Raw genomic sequence first — 23,012 nt, forward strand, 5'->3', positions numbered from 1 at the left:
CCCAATTTGTCAACAACAAATTGTTGCTGTTTTTTGTGTTGAATAGATGCTATATGGTAATTGATGGACCTAATAGGTATCTAAAGCCATTTGCACATAACAAAATAGGTATTTTATCAAAGTAATTGTTGAACTGAAATACAATTAAGAAGAGGTATATTAATAGTGAAATACAATTAAGAAGAAATATATTAATAGTGAAATAATTATTAAGCTCTAACTTAAAATGATTTTTATTCATAACGAACTTAATAATGCAAACACATTGGCATTTGGAAATAGCAAAAGTTCACAATTTACAAACACAATTTACAAAGACTCATAATCTAGTCTCTGTTGTTGTTGTTTAGTCGTTTAGTCGTGTCCAACTGTTTGTGACCCCATGGACCATAGCACGCCAGGCACTCCTGTCTTGCACTGCCTCCCGCAGTTTGGTCAAACTCATGTTCGTAGCTTCGAGAACACTGTCCAACCATCTCGTCCTCTGTCGTCCCCTTCTCCTTTAACTATATGGACCTTTGTAGGCAAGTTGATGTCTCTGCTTTTTAAGATGCTGTCTAGGTTTGTCATTGCTTTTCTCCCAAGAAGCAGGCATCTTTTAACTTCGTGACTGCTGTCACCATCTGCAGTGATCAAGGAGCCCAAGAAAGTAAAATCTCTCACTGCCTCCATTTCTTCCCCTTCTATTTGTCAGGAGGTGATGGGACCAGTGGCCATGATCTTGGTTTTTTTGATGTTGAGCTTCAGACCATATTTTGCGCTCTCCTCTTTCACCCTCATTAAAAGGTTCTTTAATTCCTCCTCACTTTCTGCCATCAAGGTTGTGTCATCTGCATATCTGACGTTGTTGACATTTCTTCCGGCAATCTTAATTCCGGTTTGGGATTTATCCAGTCCAGCCTTCCGCATGATGAATTCTGCATATATGTTAAATAAGCAGGGAGACAATATACAACCTTGTCGTACTCCTTTCCCAATTTTGAACCAATCAGTTGTTCCATATCCAGTTCTAACTGTAGCTTCTTGTCCCACATAGAGATTTCTCAGGAGACAGATGAGGTGATCAGGCACTCTAGTCTCTATAAACTTGCTATAACATGAAATAATAATAGGTGTAAATATAGGATGCAAACTACTAATAATTATAAATAGCAGAATGTAGGCACCCTATATATAGAAAGGAGCAAACCCGTGATATTTTAGGGAGCAGGCGAGCAGGCGGGGCCCATGACTTACATCATAGGAACCTACTCAACACACAAACACTATCGCTGTATGTAGGTTTTATTTTATTTGTTTTTTATCTTGTATTTTGGAAATGTACATCCAGGGATTTTTTCCCCTTTACTTTTTTTTGGAGGGGGAGCAAGAGTGGGGCCCTAAGCTATAGCTTGTTTAGCTTATCCGTAAATCCAGCCCTGGGCTTGAGAGAGACAAGGCGATCGGACCGAGAAGCCAGACTGGGATGGGCCCCTGCTGGCTGGCTTCTTGCGGCTGAAACACCGTCCTCCGGCCGTCCATCTTGGTGTTGCCGCAGGGCATTAGAGAACAGGCTGCTGGCATGGCGAGCTACCATCACGGTGCCAAGGGTCATAGACAGTGCCTGCTTCCAGATCTGCAGGTTCAAGGTGTTCCACGGAGCTGGGGAAAGGTATTGCTAGCTATGTAAGATCTCCAGGAAGCAGAAGTCCAGGTGCGGAACGAGGCTTCCCAGAGCGGTTTCAAGTGCCTCCTGTTTGCTTCTGAGTGTCGAAATCCATCCTTTGTGCAGGGCCTTGATACCATCTCCAAATGCTGCCAATTCAGAACCCTCTTTGCCCCCTTATACCAGCTCTGGGCTTGACTATATAAGGGCTCTTGTGCCAGAGCAGCAGCGGCAAGAGATAAGGCAGCCCCGGAGACCTGTTTGCAAATGTCAAGGCGTCCCAGGTAAGAGGCACAAAACTCCAATTGCTTTCGCTGCACCGTTTTCCCCTTCTCCCCCACGCAAGGCACGGGGGGAGGGGGCGTGTTGGCTTGGCTTGTGTTCTGCTTCCAAAGAGCAGCTGAGGGGGGCAGTTTGCATAGGAGTCCCTAAAGCGGATCAGTTTTGCCTATGAAATCGCCTTACTCCAAATGTGTGTCCACTCAAGCACTTTGAGCGACAGAATTGGCACCGCTGCATAATCCCCATTCTGCGTTGGTAAGGACTCAGTTGTTGAGTGTCTACACTTTGGAACTCCCTGCCTCATGAGGTCAAGCAGGAGCCTTCGCGGGACTCTTTTCGGTGGCTGCTAAAAAACAGTCTTGCTTAGACAAGCCTGCCCAGGTTGTAGTATTTTAACTTTTTGTAGGTTTTAATCATAAAAATAATATTTTTAACTTTATTTTTTTAAGTATTGCTGTATTTTTTATTTTATTTTTTTATATTTTTTTAAGCTGCTTTGAGGTTGTTGCTTTTACAGTCAAATGGTGTACAGAGGTTTGGAAATGTACTTCCAATCCACTCCTGGAGATTGAATTGGCAAAAACAGCAATTGTCCCGAGCAATTGAAGTAATGGCGGATACGAAATAAAATTAAAAGTAGTCAAAAAAAGAAATAGTTAGGGATGATTCCAAGCAGAGGAGAGATGAAAAGGTATTCTTGACATGATGGTGGGTTTTTAAGAAAGGGAGGTCAATTTTCAGTGCTTAGACCTGGGAGACCTGGGTTCAAATCCTCCGCTCGGCCATGAAGCTCACCAGGTGATTTTGGGAGGCGAGTCCCTGCCTCTCTCAGCCTAACATACCTCACAGGGCTGTTGTTGTGGGGGTTAAGTAAGGAAGGGGGGAAACCAGGGGTGTCACCTTGATCCCCGTGGTGGAGGGGATTCTCTACGGAAACCAACAAAGGTTCCTTTCATCCCACACATAGTACATAACAAGGAAGTGCCCTTTGGATTTTCTAATATTTTGGAAAGCTCATCTTGCGTGTGAATGAACACCCAACACCCAAAGGACTCTCTCTTCTATTTCTTTTCGCTGGTAAGATTTTTTTTTATTGACATTTCCTCACAATACAATGAAATCGCACCGACGAAAGATACAAAACAAAACAAAAAAGATACAGGAAAAGCAAAGAAAGGGATAATTGGGATAAAAAGAGGAAAGAGAAAAATAAAGAAAGCCAAGGAAGAGAAACACGGGCAAACATTTTAAAAGAGGAACTTCCAATTTTCCATCTGCCAGTTGTATAAAAAAAGAAGAGAAGATAATTTAGAACCTTTGGTCAATGCAAGCATCCAGCGACTCCACTTTCTGTTAAACCATATTTCCTCCAAGTTAAGGTGTCTCAGACTCATTTCCTTTACAGACAGTCCAAGATAGGTAGCTTCCCTAATTGTTAATATGATTAATAAACCTTAACCACGTTCTTTCTTTTAATTTTACTTCTGTTAATTCCCACCAACCATGACTCCAAATTCAATAATACTAGATTTTTTTCCATCCATCTCTGTGATCGCTATCCATTCCCTTCTCCCGGAAACTAAGGGGCTGAAGCAGCCAGTCCCCGCATTGAAGGGGGTTGGACTAGATGACCCTCACGGTCCCTTCCCACTCTGCAGTTCTATGTATCTGTGAATTCACGAGTCCTTTCCCCATTTTTCCTTCTGATATTGCATCATTCCCAGAGGCCACTGATCATGAGGGGCCATCATAGAGACTCCCCCTCCCCCTTTTGCTCCTTTAGAAAAAAAGGAAAATGTCCCCCACCCCCTTGGCATAGCTTGGGGTTCACTCTTTTGTGGCAGCCCTTCGTTCTTCTTCCTCCTTTCTCAGTGGCTCAGGCTTGGCTCCATCCCTTTCGGCACTCAACCACTTGACTTTGCTATTAGCGAGAATGATAAAGCTACACCTGTTTGCCCCAAAGACCCATCCCACGGGTGGAAAACTGAGCAGAAAGGTGAGAATCAGCCAGTGTCTCAATGAGCACAGGAACCTTTCTGCACCATCTCAGAAGTCTGGCTCCACAAGGAGACCATGCGGTCATTTGTCCCTAGCTATTATGGAGGTAGGTTTTGGGTTGGTTTTTTTTCCTTTTAATCCCTGCATGTTGTAAGTGGCACGTTTAATTGAGCAGGAAATAGCAGCGCTTATTTTAATAATAATAATAATAATAATAATAATAATAATAATAATAATAATAATAATTTATTATTTATACCCCGCCCATCCGGCCGGGTTCCCCCAGCCACTCTGGGCGGCTTCCAACAAAACATTAAAATACAGAAATCAAACATTAAAAGCTATAACTTCACATTTTCTCCCCAAAGGCAGGCTTAAAAGATTTCAAAGGAGCCAATTTTGGTCCACGGCATGTCTGTGAAAGGGATGCCAACCAACCCCTTTGATTTTTATCCTACACTGAAGGCTGCTGCCGCCTTTTCTCTCTCAATAGTCCTGGCAATGAGTCCACACGCTGCGTTGATCAAAGGCAGGACGTGAGAGACATTCTAGCAAGTCAGAATCTCATTTAATGATGCCAGGAACTGTTTTGAAGGAGGGTCATCTTCAACAATACTGAAGTTATGTGGTACAGACCAAACTCTGCTGTTCGGCAGGGCTGAAATTATCAGGCTTGCCTCACGTTGTTCTTCGGCTCATAATTCAGAGAATGAAAGCATACCACTGCAGAGAGTCTAGTAAATATGCCACCACTTTAACATCTCATCCAAAGAAATCTTCTTCTTGTTGTTGTTGTTGTTGTTTAGTTGTTTAGTCGTGTCCGACTCTTCGTGACCCCATGGACCATAGCACGCCAGGCACTCCTGTCTTGCACTGCCTCCCGCACTTTGGTCAAACTCATGTTGGTAGCTTTGAGAACACTGTCCAACCATCTTGTCCTCTGTCGTCCCCTTCTCCTAGTGCCCTCCATCTTTGCCAACATCAGGGTCTTTTCCAAGGATTCTTCTCTTCTCATGAGGTGGCCAAAGTATTGGAGCCTCAGCTTCACGATCTGTCCTTCCAGTGAGCACTCAGGGCTGGTTTCCTTCAGAATGGAGAGGTTTGATCTTCTTGCAGTCCATGGGACTCTCAAGAGTCTCCTCCAGCACCACAAGTCAAAAGCATCCATTCTTCAGCAATCAGCCTTCTTGATGGTCCAGCTCTCACTTCCATACATCACTACTGGGAAAACCATAGCTTTAACTAAGAAATCTTAGATTCATAAAGTTGGAAGGGACACCTGAGGGCCATCTAGTCCAACCCTTCCAATGCAAGAATCATAGGTGTCCGGGGGGGGGGGGGGCTCGAACTACCAACTTTCCACAGTAGCATCCATACAATCAAAAGACAATACTCTGTGCTGCAGGCTTAAAATCGAAAAAAGACACACAAGAAAACCCAGAAACCACACACCTTGAGCAGAAAAATGTGGCTGTTCATATCACATCTGGCTTGTTCCCTTCCCACCTGAGCGCCCCCCACCTGCTCCAGCTGCCTTGCCCCTCTCTCTTCTGGCAGATGCAAGGAGGATGAAGACCTTGACAGTGACGAAGCTGTGGTGCCTGGTCGCCATCTTCTGCGGATTGCTGGTTCCATCGCAAAGTCTCGGCCTGGGCGGTCTTCTTGGTTCAGGCTCAGCAAAGTCTGAAAAAGGTGAGTTAGACCTCAAACGGGTGACATGAGGGGCAGTTGAAGAGGAAGCACCAGCCCAGCTCCCACATTTCCCATGGGTTATAGAAGAGCAAAGATGAAATTCCTCGGAAAACACATTTCTAAGAAAATGCCTGGGATTTGGGGGGCAGTTTCGTGGTCCATCAGAGACCCACAGCAGGACTGGGAATATCAGCCCAGTTGCCCCAGGAATAGGCCAGTGTATTTCCTCCCTCTGCTAAAATTTTCATAGATTTTGAGTCCTGAACAATAACCAAGAAATGGTCTGCTTATTTTGGAGAGTGTGAAAACCAGCTTCTCCATCCTTCCTCTACCCCAGTTTCAGCTCAGTTTCATTGGGAGTAGAGACGCCCAACCAACTTACACTGGCCAGTTGAAATTCCACCAGAAAAATAACTGGGAACCACTTTCAACCCCATGAAAGAACAAAATCATGCGGGTTGGGCCAGAATTGGAAGACAGAAAGAGGGCTTTTCCTCCTGAAGGAAAATACCACTGTAGTCAAGCCTGGATTACTGTAATGACCTCTTGGGTCTGGTTCAGAGACAGAGGTTCCAGGATGCCACCAAGACTGAGGGGGCACCTTGTGAGCCATGCATGCGTGATGTCACATGCCCGCCGTGTGCCGTAAGTGTTGCACACGCGTGACATCACACATGCAATGTGTGTGCATTGGCACATTATCTGGAGAACACCAAGCCTTCTGAAGTGGACCCGGCCACTGAACCTGTGATGTGCGATGCACAATGCGCACTGCACATGTGATAACACATGCACACGGCGTGCGCTGGGGGCCCAGCCCCCTTCCAACAAATATCGAGGGGGGCGAGGGGGCCCTAGAGTTGCCCTGCCTCTTTGGAGGTTCCAGCTGGTGCAGAATGCTGTGGCCAGATTCCTGGCGGGGGCATCTGGCTGAGAACATGTGATGCCCTGGTTAAAATGGCTGGCCTGACTGTCCATCTCCTATCGAGCCAGGATCAAGGTCCTTGGGTTAACTTAAAAATCCCTGAGCAATTCAGGCCCAGGGGACCTCAGGGCTCACCTGAACCCCTCTATCCCACCTTGATCATGAAGAGCATCTGCAGGAGCATCTCTGGTTGTTCCCCGAGTAGCCAAGGCTCGCTTGATAGTAACAAGAAATAGAAGTAAAATAAAAAAATTCCTTCAGTAGCACCTTAAAGACCAACTAAGTTTTTATTTTGGTATGAGCTTTCGTGTGCATGCACACTTCTTCAGATACAGTGAAAGTGTATCTGAAGAAGTGTGCATGCACACGAAAGCTCATACCAAAATAAAAACTTAGTTGGTCTTTAAGGTGCTACTGAAGGAATTTTTTTATTTTACTTCGATCCAGACCAACACGGCTACCTACCTGTAACAAGAAATAGAAGCCCCGTTTTAGGTAGTTAAACCATGGAACTCCCTCCTGCAGAAGGCAGCAACAGCCACCAACCTGGATGGCTTTCAAAGAGGTTTGCCAAATTCACGGAGGAGAAAAGGGCTATTAATGGCTGCTAGCCAAAATGGCTCTACTCTGTCTCCAAAGCTGAAGGCGTGTTTCTGAATCCCAGTTGCTGGAAGCCACAGTAGGAGAGAGGGCTCTTGTGCTTGGATCCTGCTTGCAGGATTCCCATTGGGGCATCTGGCCGGTCACTGTGAGAAAGGACCTTGAACGATTGGCCTGATCCAGCAGGTTCTTCTTGTAAGGCCACTTCGATATATATTTTTAATGAAACTGTAGTCTTTAAATGTCATACAGAGGAGGGTGAAAGGTTGTTTTCTGCTGCTCCAGAGAAGCGGACACGGAGCAATGGATTCAAACTACAGTACAAGAAAGAAGATTCCACCTAAACATTAGGAAGAACTTCCTGACAGTAAGAGCTGTTCGGCAGTGGAATTTGCTACCAAGGAGTGTGGTGGAGTCTCCTTCTTTGGAGGTCTTTAAGCAGAGGCTTAACAGCCATCTGTCCGGAATGCTTTGATGATGTTTCCTGCTTGGCAGGGGGTTGGACTGGATGGACCTTGTGGTCTCTTCCAACTCTATGATTCTATGAAATATTTTTATGTCTGACTACTTAAATAGCATCCGTATTGACAATATACTTGGCACAGGAGGTCTATTTTACACAGACATTGCTGGCAAAAAGGGGCTCCTGGGGACACGTCTCCTTGGATGGTTCTCACTATCTCAGAAAGAGCCAGTGGTAGTGTGGGGTTTAGGACCTGGGAGACAAGGGTTCAAATCTTCACGCAGCCATGAAGCTCGCTGGGTGGCCTGGCTCCACTCACTGCCTCTCAGCCCAACCTACCCCACAGGGTTGTTCTGGGGAGAACCATGGAGGCCACCTTGAGCTCCTTGGGGAGAAAAGGTGGGCTATAAATGTAATTTATAAATAATGGGGAGAGCCAGCGTGGTGTAGTGGTTAAGAGCGGTAGACTCATAATCTGGGGAACTGGGTTCGCGTCTCCACTCCTCCACATGCAGCTGCTGGGTGACCTTGGGCTAGTCACACTTTTCTGAAGTCTCTCAGCCCCACTCACCTCACAGAGTGTTTGTTGTGGGGGAGGAAGGGAAAGGAGAATGTTAGCCGCTTTGAGACTCCTTCAGGGAGTGATAAAGCGGGATATCAAATCCAAACTCTTTTTCTTCTTGGTGCAGGCAGTGATTCTGGCAAAGGTGGTCTACTCGGTGGTCTTGGAGGCGGCCTGCTCAGTGCTGTCGGAGGAGGAGCCGTAGATGGAGTACTTGGAGCTGTTGGTGGTGGAGGCGACAGCAAAGGCGGCGGCGGCGGCTTGCTTGGAGCTGTTAGTGGTGGAGGAGGAGACGGTGGAGGTGGTCTACTCGGTGGTCTTGGAGGCGGCCTGCTCAGTGCTGTCGGAGGAGGAGCCGTAGATGGAGTACTTGGAGCTGTTGGTGGTGGAGGCGACAGCAAAGGCGGTGGCGGCGGCTTGCTTGGAGCTGTTAGTGGTGGAGGAGGAGACGGTGGAGGTGGTCTCCTTGGTGCTGTTGGAGGTGGCGATGGAGGTGGCCTTCTTGGCGCTCTTGGCGGAGGAGATGGCCTGCTCGGTGGTGGAGGAGGCCTTCTTGGCAACGCCACCGGAGGTCTACTTGGTGGGGGTGGTGAATCTGGAGGTGGCGGCCTGCTCGGTGGTGCTCTGGGCGGCAATCTCCTCGGCAAAGATGGCCTCCTGGGTGGTGATCTTCTTGGTGGAGAGAACGGCCTTCTTGGTGGAAACCTACTTGGTCTGGGAGGTCTCCTTGGCGGGGGAGGATCCAAGGAGCCATTCCAATGGTGAGTTGGTGTGGGCAAGGTTGGTGTCCCCAACCAGAATGAGAGGCTGCAGGTCCATCAACATCCCTAATTCTGGACCCGGTTGCACTACAGGCCCATTCTGCTCTCCTTCTCTTCCCTTCTACCACTAAGAAGGGTATTGATAAGCTGGAAGGGATGCAGAGGAGGGTGACCAAGGGCCTGGAAACCAAGCCTTGTAAGGAACGGTTGAGGGAGTTGGGCATGTTTAACCTGGAAAAGAGGAGACTGAGAGGAGATATGAGAGCCAACTTCAAGTACCTAAAGGACTGTCACATGGAAGAGGGAGCAAGCTTGTTTTCTCCTGCTCTGGAGTGTAGGAGATCATAGAATCATAGAATCATAGAATCATAGAGTTGGAAGAGACCACAAGGGCCATCCAGTCCAACCCCCTGCCAAGCAGGAAACACCATCAAAGCATTCCTGACAGATGGCTGTCAAGCCTCTGCTTAAAGACCTCCAAAGAAGGAGACTCCACCACACTCCTTGGCAGCAAATTCCACTGCCGAACAGCTCTTACTGTCAGGAAGTTCTTCCTAATGTTTAGGTGGAATTTTCTTTCTTGTAGTTTGAATCCGTTGCTCCGTGTCCGCTTCTCTGGAGCAGCAGAAAACAATCTTTCTCCCTCCTCTATATGACATCCTTTTATATATTTGAACATGGCTATCATATCACCCCTTAACCTTCTCTTCTCCAGGCTAAACATACCCAGCTCCCTAAGCCGTTCCTCATAAGGCATCGTTTCCAGGCCTTTGACCATTTTGGTTGCCCTCTTCTGGACACGTTCCAGCTTGTCAGTATCCTTCTTGAACTGTGGTGCCCAGAACTGGACACAGTACTCCAGGTGAGGTCTGACCAGAGCAGAATACAGTGGTACTATTACTTCCCTTGATCTAGATGCTATACTCCTATTGATGCAGCCCAGAATTGCATTGGCTTTTTTAGCTGCTGCATCACACTGCTGACTCATGTCAAGTTTGTGGTCTCCCAAGACTCCTAGATCCTTTTCACATGTACTGCTCTCAAGCCAGGTGTCTCCCATCCTATATTTGTGCCTTTCATTTTTTTTGCCCAAGTGTAGTACTTTACATTTCTCCTTGTTAAAATTCATCTTGTTTGCTTTGGCCCAGTTGTCTAATGATCTGTTAAGGTCATTCTGAAGTGTGATCCTGTCCTCTGGGGTGTTAGATGAAGCAGTAGATTCAAGTTACAAGAAAGGAGATTCCGACTAAACGTTAGGAAGACCACCCTGAGGGTAACAGTCATTTGTCAGTGGGATGGACTCCCTCAGAAGGTGGTGGGCTCTCCTTCATTTGATATTTTTAAGCAGAGATTGAAAGGCCATCTGTCATGGATGCTTTAGTTGAGATTCCTGCATTACCGGGGGGGTGGGGTGGAATAGATTATCCTCAGGATCGCTTCCAACTCTACAATGCTATGATTCTAATAGCATCTTATTAGGCAAAAATCAGTCACCTTGCTGCGGTTGAACAACATCGGTGCCATTGGGAGGAGAGAGTGGGATGGATACATGAATCAACCTGAAGAGCAAATAGGAACTGTGCAATGTGTGCTGGCCATTCTGGGTTCTCCATGCATCTTCCCCCTTCTGTTATCTTGCTCAATTCACAGGTTTAATGCTGTGAACCTTGAGGTGGTTGGAGGATCCTGGAAGGTCATCCATGGAAATGAGCTACAGCTCAACTTACATGCAACCATTACGACTAATTTGCCAGGGTGAGTCATGAGATCGAGAGCTGCTTCCTTCACATTCAGCTTGTTCTGAAATTAACATGAGCAGGGAAGGGCAAAACTCCAGTAGCAGAAGACGTATTTTGCACCTCTATGCCTCCTTCTCCAACCTTCTCTTTCCCTAGATGTTGCCAGACTACGTCTCCCATCAGCCCTGTCTGTGTTGATGGGGGTTATAGTGCAAAAGACAGGGAGAGCCCCAGGTCAGCAAAGGCTAGTCCCTAACATCTCCAGCTGAAGGAATTTCAATAAGCAGGAGGGCTAGGAAGGATCTCTGCCTGAGATTTTGCAGAGATGCTTCCATACCAAGTCGAGGTGGCCCAAAAGGATGCGCCGGTTGCCTGGTTTCTTCCAAGGTAGCTCCTTCCCACCACAAAAACCTTAATGAGGATTTGTTGTCTGTGGTCAATGCCTCTCCTTGTCCAAATGTTTCTGAGTTCCCCCAGGTTCTCCTCCACTGTCCCACTCAGCTGCCTCAACCAGCTCTAGGCAGCCCCAAAGCTCTGCAGTCAAACCAATGTCAGCCAGAAGGGCTGAGATGCCCTTTGCTCCTGGACAACCTTCAGGAGGGAGATGCAGAGGAGAGTCTAAGCATGCATGGTCTGGTCCTGCCTGTATGTGCTGCAGGTGGCCTACACTGAGTTGCAACACTATCTTCTCATCCAGCCTTTCTACAAAGAGACATCCCCAGAGCATGGCGTGCTCCACAATGTCTTCTTAACCTAAGAACTGGCTGCTGGATCAGGCCAATGACCCATCTAGTCCAGCATCCTATTCTCATAGTGGACAACCAGGTGTCCCCTTGGGAATCCTGCAAGCAGGACCCGAGCACGAGGTTCCTCTCTCCTCCTGCAACTGGTTTCCAGCAACTGGTCTTCAGAACCATCACTGCCTCCAACTGTGGAGGGAGAACATAGCCACCCTGGTTAGTAGCCACCAATAGCCCTCACCTCCTCCTCCATGAATTTATCCAATCCTTTTTTAAAGCCACCCAGCGTTGTGGCCTCCTGTGGGAATGAGTTCAACAGCTTGACCATGTGCTACATGAAGAAGGACTTTTCCAGCATCCAGCTTCATTGGATGCCCATGAGTTTTAGTGCTACAGAATAGAGGTTTTCGAACAACAACCCAGGTGTTTCTCAAAACCTGGTTGACAAGAGAGATGGCTTGCCTGCCACTGCGGTTTTTCTTTTGCAATGCACAGCTGCCAGAGAGCATTGAGCATGTTCTGGGTCACACTTCCAGTTTAGTTCATGCTGAGCGCCTCTCAAGGCCCTACAGCCTCTGCCCATTCCCCCACATGAACTGATGGCACATCCCAGAACACCCTCTGGCCCCTGCAGGTCCCACCTGTGCTTCCCAACACTCAAAGCCCAGCTCCCCTGTCTGACTTTGTCTCCCAGGGTGCTCAGTTTTCTTAGCGGAACTTCGGTGGTGATGGACATCAGCCCTCACCTGGCGCTCACCCAAGACAAACCAGGAGATCTCAAGCTGGTCCTTAAGAACTGCCCGGATATGGTCGCTGGCTTCAGCATCAAGCTGCCAAGCAGGTGGGCATTAAAGGTTTGGGGGGCTTATCTGGGTGGTTTCCTTATTATTTGGGGAAGTGTAAATAGGCTATTACTAAAATGTAATCTTCTCCCAGTTTCTCCTCTATCCTTAGTGTTCTGGCTTCACCTCACACACACACACCCCGCGCCGCCTCTCTGAGAATCACTGCAGTGTTTGAAACGGAAGGTGGCATCTCAAATTCCATTGTTGTTGTTTAGTTGTTTAGTCGTGCCCAACTCTTCATGACCCCATGGACCAGAGCATGCCAGGCACTCCTGTCTTCCACTGCCTCCCGCAGTTTGGTCAAACTCATGTTCGTAGCTTCGAGAACACTGTCCAGCCATCTCGTCCTCTGTCCGTCCCCTTCTCCTAGTGCCCTCAATCTTTCCCAACATCAGGGTCTTTTCCAGGGAGTCTTCTCTTCTCATGAGGTGGCCAAAGTATTGGAGCCTCAGCTTCAGGATCTGTCCTTCCAGGGAGCACTCAGGGCTGATTTCCTTCAGAATGGATAGGTTTGATCTTCTTGCAGTCCATGGGACTCTCAAGAGTCTCCTCCAGCACCAGAATTCAAAAGCATCAATTCTTCGGTGATCAGCCTTCTTTATGGTCCAGCTCTCACTTCCATACATCACTACTGGGAAAACCATAGCTTTAACTATACGGACCTTTGTCGGCAAGGTGATTAGCACAAGCATTTCTGCTTCCACAAGGGAACTCCCCAATGTGTGCCCCCTGCGTCCTCCCCAGATCTTCTCCAAAAGGTTGGATGAACCCCCAGATCAGATTTAGGGGTGGGGGTGGGGAGACAGAGGAGCACGGAGGAACGTTCATCTGTGCAAGCAGAAATCCTTGTGCTAATGGGATCAGTGACTGGATGTAAACCAGGTTGGCCAACCAGCTCTTATTGTTTGCACTCAGGGCTTATCCACACTTTGCTTTCCTCCACTCTTTCAACTTAACGCTCTGTCCCCGAGGACCTTTTCCTTTTCTTTTGTTATGAAGTTTTCGCCACAAAAATCTACTCTTTAAAGCTCAGTTGGAACAAACATCAATACATGGAAAACCCGAACTGACGTTTGTTCCATTTCAGCTTTTCATGGGGAAAGCTCAGGGCAGAAACAAACACAAACACAAACAAATGCTCATCCATGGACCAGATCTCTACCTGGAATGAGCGGAGCAAAAGTGAGGATAAGCTCCCAGAGTTCAGTGGGACTAGCTTCATTCTGTTTCCATTTTGAATCCTTGTCACTTCCCCTCTTCATTCCTTGTCTTGTTCATAATAATAGGTTTTTCCCCAAAATTTTCTTCTTTTCTTTTTTTAAAAACAGCATAAATCCACCACAACTCAAATAAACAAATCCACTACCATTAGACATGAACATAACATAAAATAAAATAAACATAAAATAAGACTTTGGTCCCCCCCCCAATATTCGAATGGCATGCAAGGGGACAGAGAAATCCTCGTACTATTAGGAAAAGGGGGAAATGCAGATTTGTTGCTGCATCCCCCTCCTCGGCACATTTGCAGAGCTAAGCAGGGTCCAGTATAGGCTCAAATTCAATAGGGGACCACATGTTGAGATTCCTTCATTGTAGGGGGTTGGACTAGATGTCCCTCAGGGCCCCTTCCAACCCTCCGATTCTGTGGTTCTTATTGGCTACCAAACACCTGCATGTTTATAATGTCCACTGCATGTCCACTACTCCTAGATCAAGGCCAAAGTAGCCCTAAACAATCATCATAATCAAGAGTCAAATCCCTATAAGGTCACCTTCCTTGGTGATAAGAGCAGAAGACACATTGGGGGACCCAGCCCTGAAATCTGACTGGGATTGTTTTGTCCCTTTCCTCCTTAGCTTGCTTGCAAACCTGTTGAGTGGCGTCATCAATTCCGGCCTCCGTACCGTCCTGCCTTCAGTGGTGAGTAGCCAATTGTCTACATGCATTGGGGCAAAAGGCTGGCAAATGGCCTAGAAGAATGGAAATCGATAGAGCAAGTAGTTGGGGAAGGGCCATGGCTCAGTGGGAGAGCATCTGACTTATTATTTCCATGATGATGATGATGATGATGATAGGGACCCCAAGGGTCATCTAGTCCAGTGTTCTTCAAACTTGGGTCCCCAGATGTTTTTGGACTATGTCCCATCACCCCTTTTGGCAAAGATGACTGGGAACCCGAGGCTGAAGAACTCTGTTCTAACCCCTTGTGATATCTCAGAAGTTGACATTGTTTTCCCTTGCAGATGTGCCCAGTGTTCCAACTCTGGTTCAATCTTGTCAACATGCAACTCCAAGCTCTCAACAGTAAGCTTCCTTTCTAAACCTTCCTCCTGTTTGCAAGCTTGTGGGGAGTTGCTGATGGCGTAATCCTGTCCCATCCCAGCTTCAAATGGACTCTCTGGTGGGCCCCCTGCCCTCACTCCTGCCTCTCTCCCCTTCCTGTTCAGAATACGCCTCCTTCGGGCTCCTTGGGAGACTCCAGACAGCTCTCGCCAGCGTGCCAATTTCAACGGGACAGTTTTCTGAAATGGACTTGAAGGTGTGTTCTCAACATGCATTGGCTTTCTTGCACCTCCTGCTCCACCTGGAGTACTTCCATGTTCTAAGGACTTCTTCTGCCCAAGCTTCTCTTGGACAATGTTCGCCTCCCCAGAGACCTCAAGCTTTTACGATTAACCTTAAATGGAGAGAAATATAGATCTCAGCTTCAGCTTCCATAGACACCCAGGGATGCATAGCCCACATTCTCGAGGTCTTTGCCTATCTCCCCATCTCTGCCTCCTCTTTTATAAAAGTGACCTCATGTGCGAGAGGCTTGAGATTCAGCCCAAGAACAGAGCGAGCTGACTTATTCCGAGTCACACCATTGGCTCAGCTAGCTCAGTTATATTGTCGACACCAGTGATTTTCAACCTTTTAGAGTTCACGGCAGCCTTGATCCCTCACAGTAGGTGGGGGTTCCCTCATTCTGCCCAGCCCCTTTCAGCGCCATGTGTGTAAGTGGGAGCACATGTCTTGGTGGGAACGTAAGCAATGCCACCGCTTTGCAGGTCCGAGCTGACACCTCCCTTTCCCGAAATTAGTGTGCATAATAATAATAATAATAATAATAATAATAATAATTTATTTATACCCCGCCCATCTGGCTGGGTTCCCCCAGCCACTCTGGGCGGCCCCCAACCAAACACCAAAATACAGAAATCCATCAAACAGGGTGGGTGCCACTACCGAGAAGCCCCTCTGTCTGGTTCCCTGTAACTTGGCTTCTTGTAACGAGGGAACCGCCAGAAGGCCCTCGGCGTTGGACCTCAGTGAGCTGTAGAGGGCAAAACAAGATTAAGACCAGAAGCAGAAATAGTTTGTTATTGCGGGGAAGTAAAAAGAGAAGCACGCAGCAGAGGGAACACATGCAAACATGGTCCTTCCATGATCCAGCAGAACTTTCTTCATGAAGCAATCTCTCTCAGTCCCCGGAGCAGTGTGCCAAGTTTTTTTCTGACTCTCTTTCTTCCCCTGCTGTAGGACAAGCCTTTTCCGGGAGCCTTCCTCAAGTGGCTACTCGACTGTAAGTTTCCCCTCCTTCCCACCATCCCTACAGGTTGTGCTTCTTAAGAATCATGATATTTCCTTTTGTTGGGTTGTGGCGCCTGTCTGGGCCAAGGGCCAACCCAGACAGGTTGGGGGCAACCCCATTTATTCATGGACATGTCTGCCTTATTCGCATGCGAGGCGAGAGGTGGAAGCTTATTTCTGCAGCAAAAGGTGTGGTGGGCTGAACCCACTGCTTGGGACCACCTTACCTGGCTGTGCCCAATACCTGCTTCAGGCACTTCCTGCTTCAGATCTGAGCTGGGAGAAAAGGGTCTGCGTTAGGGGAGGGGGGGAGGGTTTTTCTCCACTCACCCATTAAGACTTTTGCATCTGCTTGTGGGTTGGCCTCCCTGCTTTGGACGTCAACAGGGGAAGGACACATGGCTGCTCCACACTGCAACCAGTTTGACTGCATTTATTTAGTCATTTCATAAAAAATGTGTTCACCATTTGATTATAAAATCATAGAATCATAGAATCAGAATTGTAGAGTTGGAAAGAGACCACAAGGGCCATCCAGTCCAACCCCCTGCCAAGCAGGAAACACGATCAAAGCATTCTTGACATAGGCCTGTCAAGCCTCTGCTTAAAGACCTCCAAAGGAGGAGACTCCACCACACTCCTTGGTAGCAAATTCCACTGCCAAACAGCTCTTACTGTCAGGAAGTTCTTCCTAATGTTTAGGTGGAATCTTCTTTCTTGTAATTTGGATCCATTGCTCCGTGTCCGCTTAAAACCTCAAAGCGTTTTGCAAAAGACATAAAACCACAAAATCATCAGTGGGATGAATAAACAAGAATAACTTAAGTTAATATAGCAACGGACTGCAAACAGATTAAAACTTGCATTGGCTTTCCAAAGATCCGAGTAGTTCGTATAAACAAAAAAATGTGTTTAGCATGCCCCAAAAGTGAAGGCGCCTGATGGCAACAGGCAGGGACTTCCAAAGTGTAGGTGCTGCCCTTAATTTAACAATGTTAAGGATGCAATTTGAGGCTGTAACGGTGATCACCTATGGACACAACACACCCTTTGATGTCCCAGGAATCAGGCCAACCCCAGCCATGCGAGATCACATGGGTGGGGGTGGAAGGCGATGGTTGGGCTGCCCAATTGGGAATCAATACCCAGCTTGCTTCTCTGCAGTTGCCCGTTCTTTTGGTGGACACAAGACTCGCTGATGGGCTTCTGCAAGCATCCGGTGAGTAAAGATTGCCCAAGACCTTCTGCTCTCCTGAAACTCTCACGGCCTCCGTTCCCCTCTGTGGCTTCAGCTGCATGGTGGTTTCACAAGGAACCATAGGTGGCCACTTCCATCCATGCACCTGCGCACTGATTTTCTGCGCAACCTCAGTGCGGGGCTTCCCTTTGCTGCAGGGGCTGCCAGCAACCCACTCCCAACCTTTAAGCCCCCCACGAAAGTTGGCAGCGTGGGTCATCAGCCCCTGAAAACAGCTGGTGTAGCAGAACAGGGTCCCGTCAGCCTGGCCCATGATGTGATTGGCACGGCACTCGCTGAATCTGCGACAGGAGGCCCTGCCCCTAACATGGATCTCCATTCTGCAGAAAAAGCTGTTCCTTCGGTGGTGAGAGGGTCCGACTAGGACCTGACAGAGACCAGGGTTCGAATCCCCACTCATCATGAAGTGCATTGGCTGACCTTGGAAATCAGTCGCTGCCTCTCAGCCTAACCTACCTCACAGGGTTGTTGTGGGGATTAAATGTGGAGGGGGAGGAGAACCACTTAGGCCCCCTTGGAGAAAAAAAAAAGGTGGGATCTAAGTGCCGTAAATAAGGAATAAATAAACCCCGTCTTCGTGGAGGAGTCACTTGCTAGTTCCTAAAGCTGGACGCATTCCTGATGAATTAACGTTCCTCGGGTTTCATTTCCCTCCCTGTAATTCGAACCCGTCACTTCACCTGGCGTGCCACTTCACTGAAAGGTGTGCCAATGTTCCCTCTTCTAATTACCTTTTAAAACATGCGGATGCGGCTAAGATGCTCGGCCGCACCTTTGATCTCGTGTGTTTTTTTTAGGATGAAGCTTGCCAGCAGCTCCTCTGGCTTCTCGGCTCATGACCTCACAGACCTTTCATTGTCTTCGCAAGGCGCCTCAGGACAAAATCCAGATTGTGAACAGCACCCTCCTTGACAGGTGGAGCTGAATTGAGGGGTGAATCCTTTTTGTGGCTCCCTTAACTCACCCTTCCTCATCTTCTCCATGGTGCTGATGGATGCTGTGCCCCAACTTCTCTATAGCAGCCCCCCAAATGCCAGGAGACCATATTCTCCCTTAAACTTGCATATACCTTGTCCAGCCTTTCCCAACCTGGTGCTCTCGAGATCTTTAGGATATTTACAACTCTCAGTCCCAGCCGGGGCAGGTGAGCTGGGAATTGTAGCCAAGGAGGTCCTTGGCTCACCACCCGCCTTGCAAGCAGAAGGTTCCAGGTTCTACCCCAGACAGCATCTCTAGGCAGGCTTGGAAGAAACTCCTTCCTGAAATCCTGGAAAGCTGCTGCCAGTCAGTGTAGGCAATACTGAGCTAGATGGCTGGTGGTCTGAGTCTGCATAAGGCAGTTTCCTATGTAGTCCAAAACATAATGAGGGCACCAGGTGGAGAAAGACTCGGATAGACCAGAGCGATTTAGTCAAACACCCAAAGTAAGAGGTACAGGTCCAACCCAAACTCCTAAGATTTGGCTACAGGTCCCAATTTGTCCACAGACCCACTGTGTTGTCTTGGGCAAGTCCTTGCTCTCGCCCTCAGTTATTCAGTCTGCAACATGGGGAGAATCGAAGCCTACAGGGCTGGTGTGAGGATGAAGGAGACCAGCTGGTGTTGCTGGCTGCCCTGATCCCTGACGAGAACAGCGGCCAGACACAAAGGCAAAAGAAATGGGAACCAGTAGCTCGTGCCCTTAGATATGGGGTCACAAACATCCAGCAAGGCATCATTGCTTGTTCTGGAGCGTTCCAGAACACCCTGACTGCTAAATCAGACCCAAGGGGGTCCAGTGGGGTTCTTCAATAAACATACAGTGCCGCTGGGAAACCCACAAAAGTGGAGTCTGTGACCCTATCAATGACAGTGTCTTGCATTAGCTCCACACATGCATCAAAATTAAGTCACGTTCTCTGAGACAAAGCATGCCTACCTTCTCAGAGCCTGATGCCCAATTCAGCAACACGAGGAGGGTGGCTGCTCGCCACCAGGCTAGCTCAAGGCCAAGTTTCCCCTGCACAAACTTTCAGAATATGGTCTCAGCAAGCAGATTCTCCTCACAGCATCCTTTCACAAACTCGGCCATGAGCCCAAGGCCACTCTCTCTTCATATGTGGGTTTCAACTTTCTCATGGGACAGCTCCCTAGATGAGGACCAGGGAAGCTTTACTTCCACCCCAGTGTCAGGTGGGTGTCTTAGTTGCTGGTGATAAACAGACATTAAAGAATATCTGCTGTAGCTAATTATTGTTATTAATAGAATTTCTATACAGCCCATCCGAGGATCACGGGGCAGTTCACAATATAAAAACATATGCTTGCTTTCATTTCCTTGAGGTCCATCAGCACAAACAGATCGGATAAGAGCAAGCATGTAAATAAGGTATCTTACAATTATAACATTAATTCAGTTCTGCAAGGGACACAAATTACTCGCATAAAAATTGCTGGTGCGAAGAGGCAACGTTTCCTACTTAGACAAAAACCAGAACTCCCTAGAGAGAAAGAAAACCATTGCTTTACGGACCCGGAGCAATTAATTGATTGGAAGGGTTGATAGGTAATCAATTTGTAGCCTGAATGAGGAACAGGAAAACCTAGACCTGCAGAAATGCTTGCTCTGTTGCCCGTTTGATCATTTCGACATTTTCTAATTTAAGGATTAAAAATGTGCAATCATTAAAATCCAGCAGGGCATAACAATCTATTAAATTCGTAAAATATAAAGCACTGAACTCCTCAATATCTAACTTTAAAAATCCAATTTAAGAAGTCCTCCAGTTAGCTGAATACTGGGGGTTTTGGATGAATACTAAGAAGGGAGAATCCCATAGGCTTACGCCCCCGTCTGTAGTTACTGCATTGCCTGCACATCTCTTTCTCTCTGGGGGGGGGGGGCTCAAGTCCAGGGGGTTCCCTAGAGCCCAGGCACTGATCTGCTGGGCTTCAGCGGTCACCACATCATGTGCCTTTGGACTATGGGTGCTATTCAGTGTTCCTCATGCTCAGAGTAGAACCACTGAAATCAGTCGCACCCATTGATTTCCATGGGCCTACGTGGCTGTGGCTTACACACACATACATGCCTACTTGGAAGTTTGAACAAACTTAAAAGTTCAGTAGACTTGGGACTGATCCGGACTTCCTTCTGTGCCGCCCTTTCCAGGTCTGTGTCTTCCACCACCACTTCCCCCAGGAAAATGGGCTGCTTATTGCTGAAACGGGACAAACATTAATCGCGTTTTCTATGAGTTGCTGTTTGTTCTGATTCAGCAGGTTTTCTGGGGGGGGGGAGCTGGAGGACGAAGGGGGGGAAAATGCTTGGATGCAAACGTGGAAAGCATAGTCCTGTGTCTGGAAAGCGTGGCACCAAAAGGACTCTGGATGAGCCCTTGCTCTCAGGGAAATGTGTAGAGGATTGCAGCCTTAACCAACATTAAGGAATGAACAGCAGAAGACTTCCTTTGGACCAGGCATCCCCAAACTGCGGCCCTCCAGATGTTTTGGCCTACAACTCCCATGATCCCCAGCTAACAGGACCAGTGGCTGGGGAAGATGGGAATTGTAGTCCAAAACATCTGGAGGGCCGAAGTTTGGGAAAGCCTGCTTTGGACAAAGAACTTCCCAGATCTGATCTTTGGCATAACTAGTTATGTAGACGAAAGACCCCTTTCCGGTGCCCTGGAGAGCTACTGCCTGCTTTTGCCAAGCTGGTGCCCTCCAGATGTTTTGCACCGCAACTCATGTCAGCCCCTGAGAACACACCTTCATCGTCCTTTTCTTGCCAAGTTAAGGCATTTTCTTTCTTTCTTTTATGTTCCCAAGCTTTTTGATTTGCAATTGGATCTTGCCGCTGCTTGTTTTACGGAGCATTCTGTGGCTTTTTCCTTACGCTGTTTAACTTTGTCCTTATATTCTTTATTATTTTCATCTTCTGTGAACTGCCTAGAGGATGTAATTGAAGGGGGGTCTTAAATCAGAGGTTCCAAAGTGGGTGGTACCCCCCCCTGGGCAGGAGTTACCTTGGAGGGCACTAAGAGGCAAGGGGGTGTCAGGGGGTGCTGAAGCTGGGCCTCTCTAAGAAGTGCATCAGTCGCTTATTTACAATTGACCGGGCTAGAACCTAAAGCAGAACACTTTCCTTGCTTCATGTTTAAAGCTTCAGTGCTCTTATCACTTTCAAAGCTATTTCCTTTGGTCATGTCTCTTCTTCCTGGGTTGTCATGAGTCACAAGATAGCCGATAATTCGTAATAGGTCTTGGTTTTCTTTTCAATTAGTTGCAGCGCATCTGCAACAGGTGTAGGTTTGTTTTGTAAGGAGCTATATATAAATACTTTATGCTATTAATTTCCTACTATGTGTTCATGAGTAAGAATGTGTAAAAAAAAATTCACTAGATCAAGTCCATCATTTTTGTTGCATTAATGAAATAGTTTGAAATGGGATTTTGAATAAACGCACAATTAATTCCTACTGTTTTGAATTTCATCGTGCAATTATCCCCCTTAGGGGGTCATGCAAACCACTGTTCTGAATAATACCTTTCATAGGGTAGGGGGTACAGGGAATGAGTTCATGGAACCAAGGGGTCAGAGTCTCCAGAAAAAGTGTGGGAAATACTATCTTAAATGTATATAATAAATAAATAAGCTGGACCTGAGTTGGTAAAAGCAGTTTCCTATGTTCTTAATTGTCTCCCCAATTCAAGAAGACAGTTTTTTTTTGTTCCTTCTTCTACAATTTGGATGAAGTTATGCAATTGCATGTACCCCACCAGAGGCATCCTTTGTGAGTCTTCTCTCTCAGCAGCTTGAGATGCCACGACTGTATCCCCGTCACAGTGTAAACCGAGACACAAGCCAAGGGGCCGATTGAGTTACCTGTTTCTGTGGCTAGACAATAACTGCTGGCAATAATCTGCAAAGGGCGTGAGAAGGACCTGGCACCTCCATAGGTCAAAAACATTACTGTGTTGGGAGCCTGACCGCTATCGAATGACCACAACGCCGAGAAACAGTGCTCCCAGAAGGAGACAATTGTCTTGGGGGGGGGAGGCACGCTGTGTTTGCGTAGATTGAAGGAGAAAAGCCAAGGTCGTGATTTAGTGCCTTTAAATATTTGTTGTTCTGAGAAAACCCTCCACAGCCTTCTGTTATGGGGAAAGATGAGTATCTCTAGGGTGACCGCAGGATAAAGACAAACCAAAAGCAAACATTTCATTTCAGAGGAGAAGAAAGGTTCGGAGTTGAAGAGAGAGGCAAGCTTCAGATGTTCATGTTGGAGACCCCTGTGCTCTCGACACTGATACAGATCACTACATAGAATCATAACATTGTAGAGCTGGAAGGGACATGGAAACATTGAGTGGGGAGGGTGCTGTGGCTCAGTGATGGTGGGGTGTTTTTGAGGCCAGAAGTCTAATCAGTTCCTCACTTCTGTAGTTGAATCTCAGAATTGTAGAGTTGGCACTGGGCGCCGAGTTTAGGGGGGCTCCAGAGGATGTCATAATGATGACATAGTGAATTGAGCAGAATGGGAGGCAAGAGGCATCAGGATTTGGCCTCGCACAGGGTGCTGCTGAAATGTGAAGCATTTGGGTGGCCACTGGGGGAAGAGGATGCTGGCCTAGGTAGGCTGTGGGCCTGATGCAGCAGACACTTCCTATGTTCTTAGCATGATCCAAGCATCACGTCTTGGACACATGGTCCAAGATCATGCCCCACAACTCTCTCTGACAGCTCAGGGGCCCTTTGGGGGCACATGCCGAGAGAGACTCTTAGAGTTTGCATCAGCCTTGGTTTAGCAAAACATCCTGAGCAGCCTTTGCCCCGCTGGCATATCAGATTCTTCCTGGTCTCTGCGATTAGTTTCAGTCAACAATTGAGGACAAAAGGCTATGTAATGGGAAGAACATTCAAGGGAGGTCATGGCCAGAATG

At 47.5% G+C, this 23,012-nt stretch overlaps 1 protein-coding gene across 2 annotated transcripts; it reads left to right on the plus strand.

Annotated features, from left to right (window-relative positions):
• The first annotated feature begins 1,831 nt into the window (after nucleotides 1-1,831).
• Nucleotides 1,832-21,734, plus strand: LOC118089292 (uncharacterized). Of its 2 annotated transcripts, XM_060277405.1 has the most exons (12): nucleotides 1,832-1,929; nucleotides 2,895-3,004; nucleotides 5,483-5,617; nucleotides 8,295-8,928; nucleotides 10,579-10,683; nucleotides 12,102-12,248; nucleotides 14,113-14,176; nucleotides 14,500-14,560; nucleotides 14,704-14,795; nucleotides 15,779-15,821; nucleotides 16,994-17,048; nucleotides 17,885-21,734. In XM_060277405.1, exons 3-11 carry the CDS (start codon nucleotides 5,494-5,496, stop codon nucleotides 17,026-17,028), a joined length of 1,305 nt encoding a protein of 434 aa, XP_060133388.1. In that variant the 5' UTR covers nucleotides 1,832-1,929; nucleotides 2,895-3,004; nucleotides 5,483-5,493; the 3' UTR covers nucleotides 17,029-17,048; nucleotides 17,885-21,734. The 2 variants fall into 2 exon arrangements, with proteins under 2 accessions (XP_060133388.1, XP_060133387.1); XM_060277404.1 differs by lacking the exons at nucleotides 1,832-1,929; nucleotides 2,895-3,004 and adding an exon at nucleotides 3,029-4,031.
• The last annotated feature ends 1,278 nt before the right edge of the window (nucleotides 21,735-23,012 follow it).

The sequence above is a fragment of the Zootoca vivipara genome, chromosome 7 (assembly GCF_963506605.1).
Source record: "Zootoca vivipara chromosome 7, rZooViv1.1, whole genome shotgun sequence".
Taxonomy (NCBI): Eukaryota; Metazoa; Chordata; class Lepidosauria; order Squamata; family Lacertidae; genus Zootoca; species Zootoca vivipara.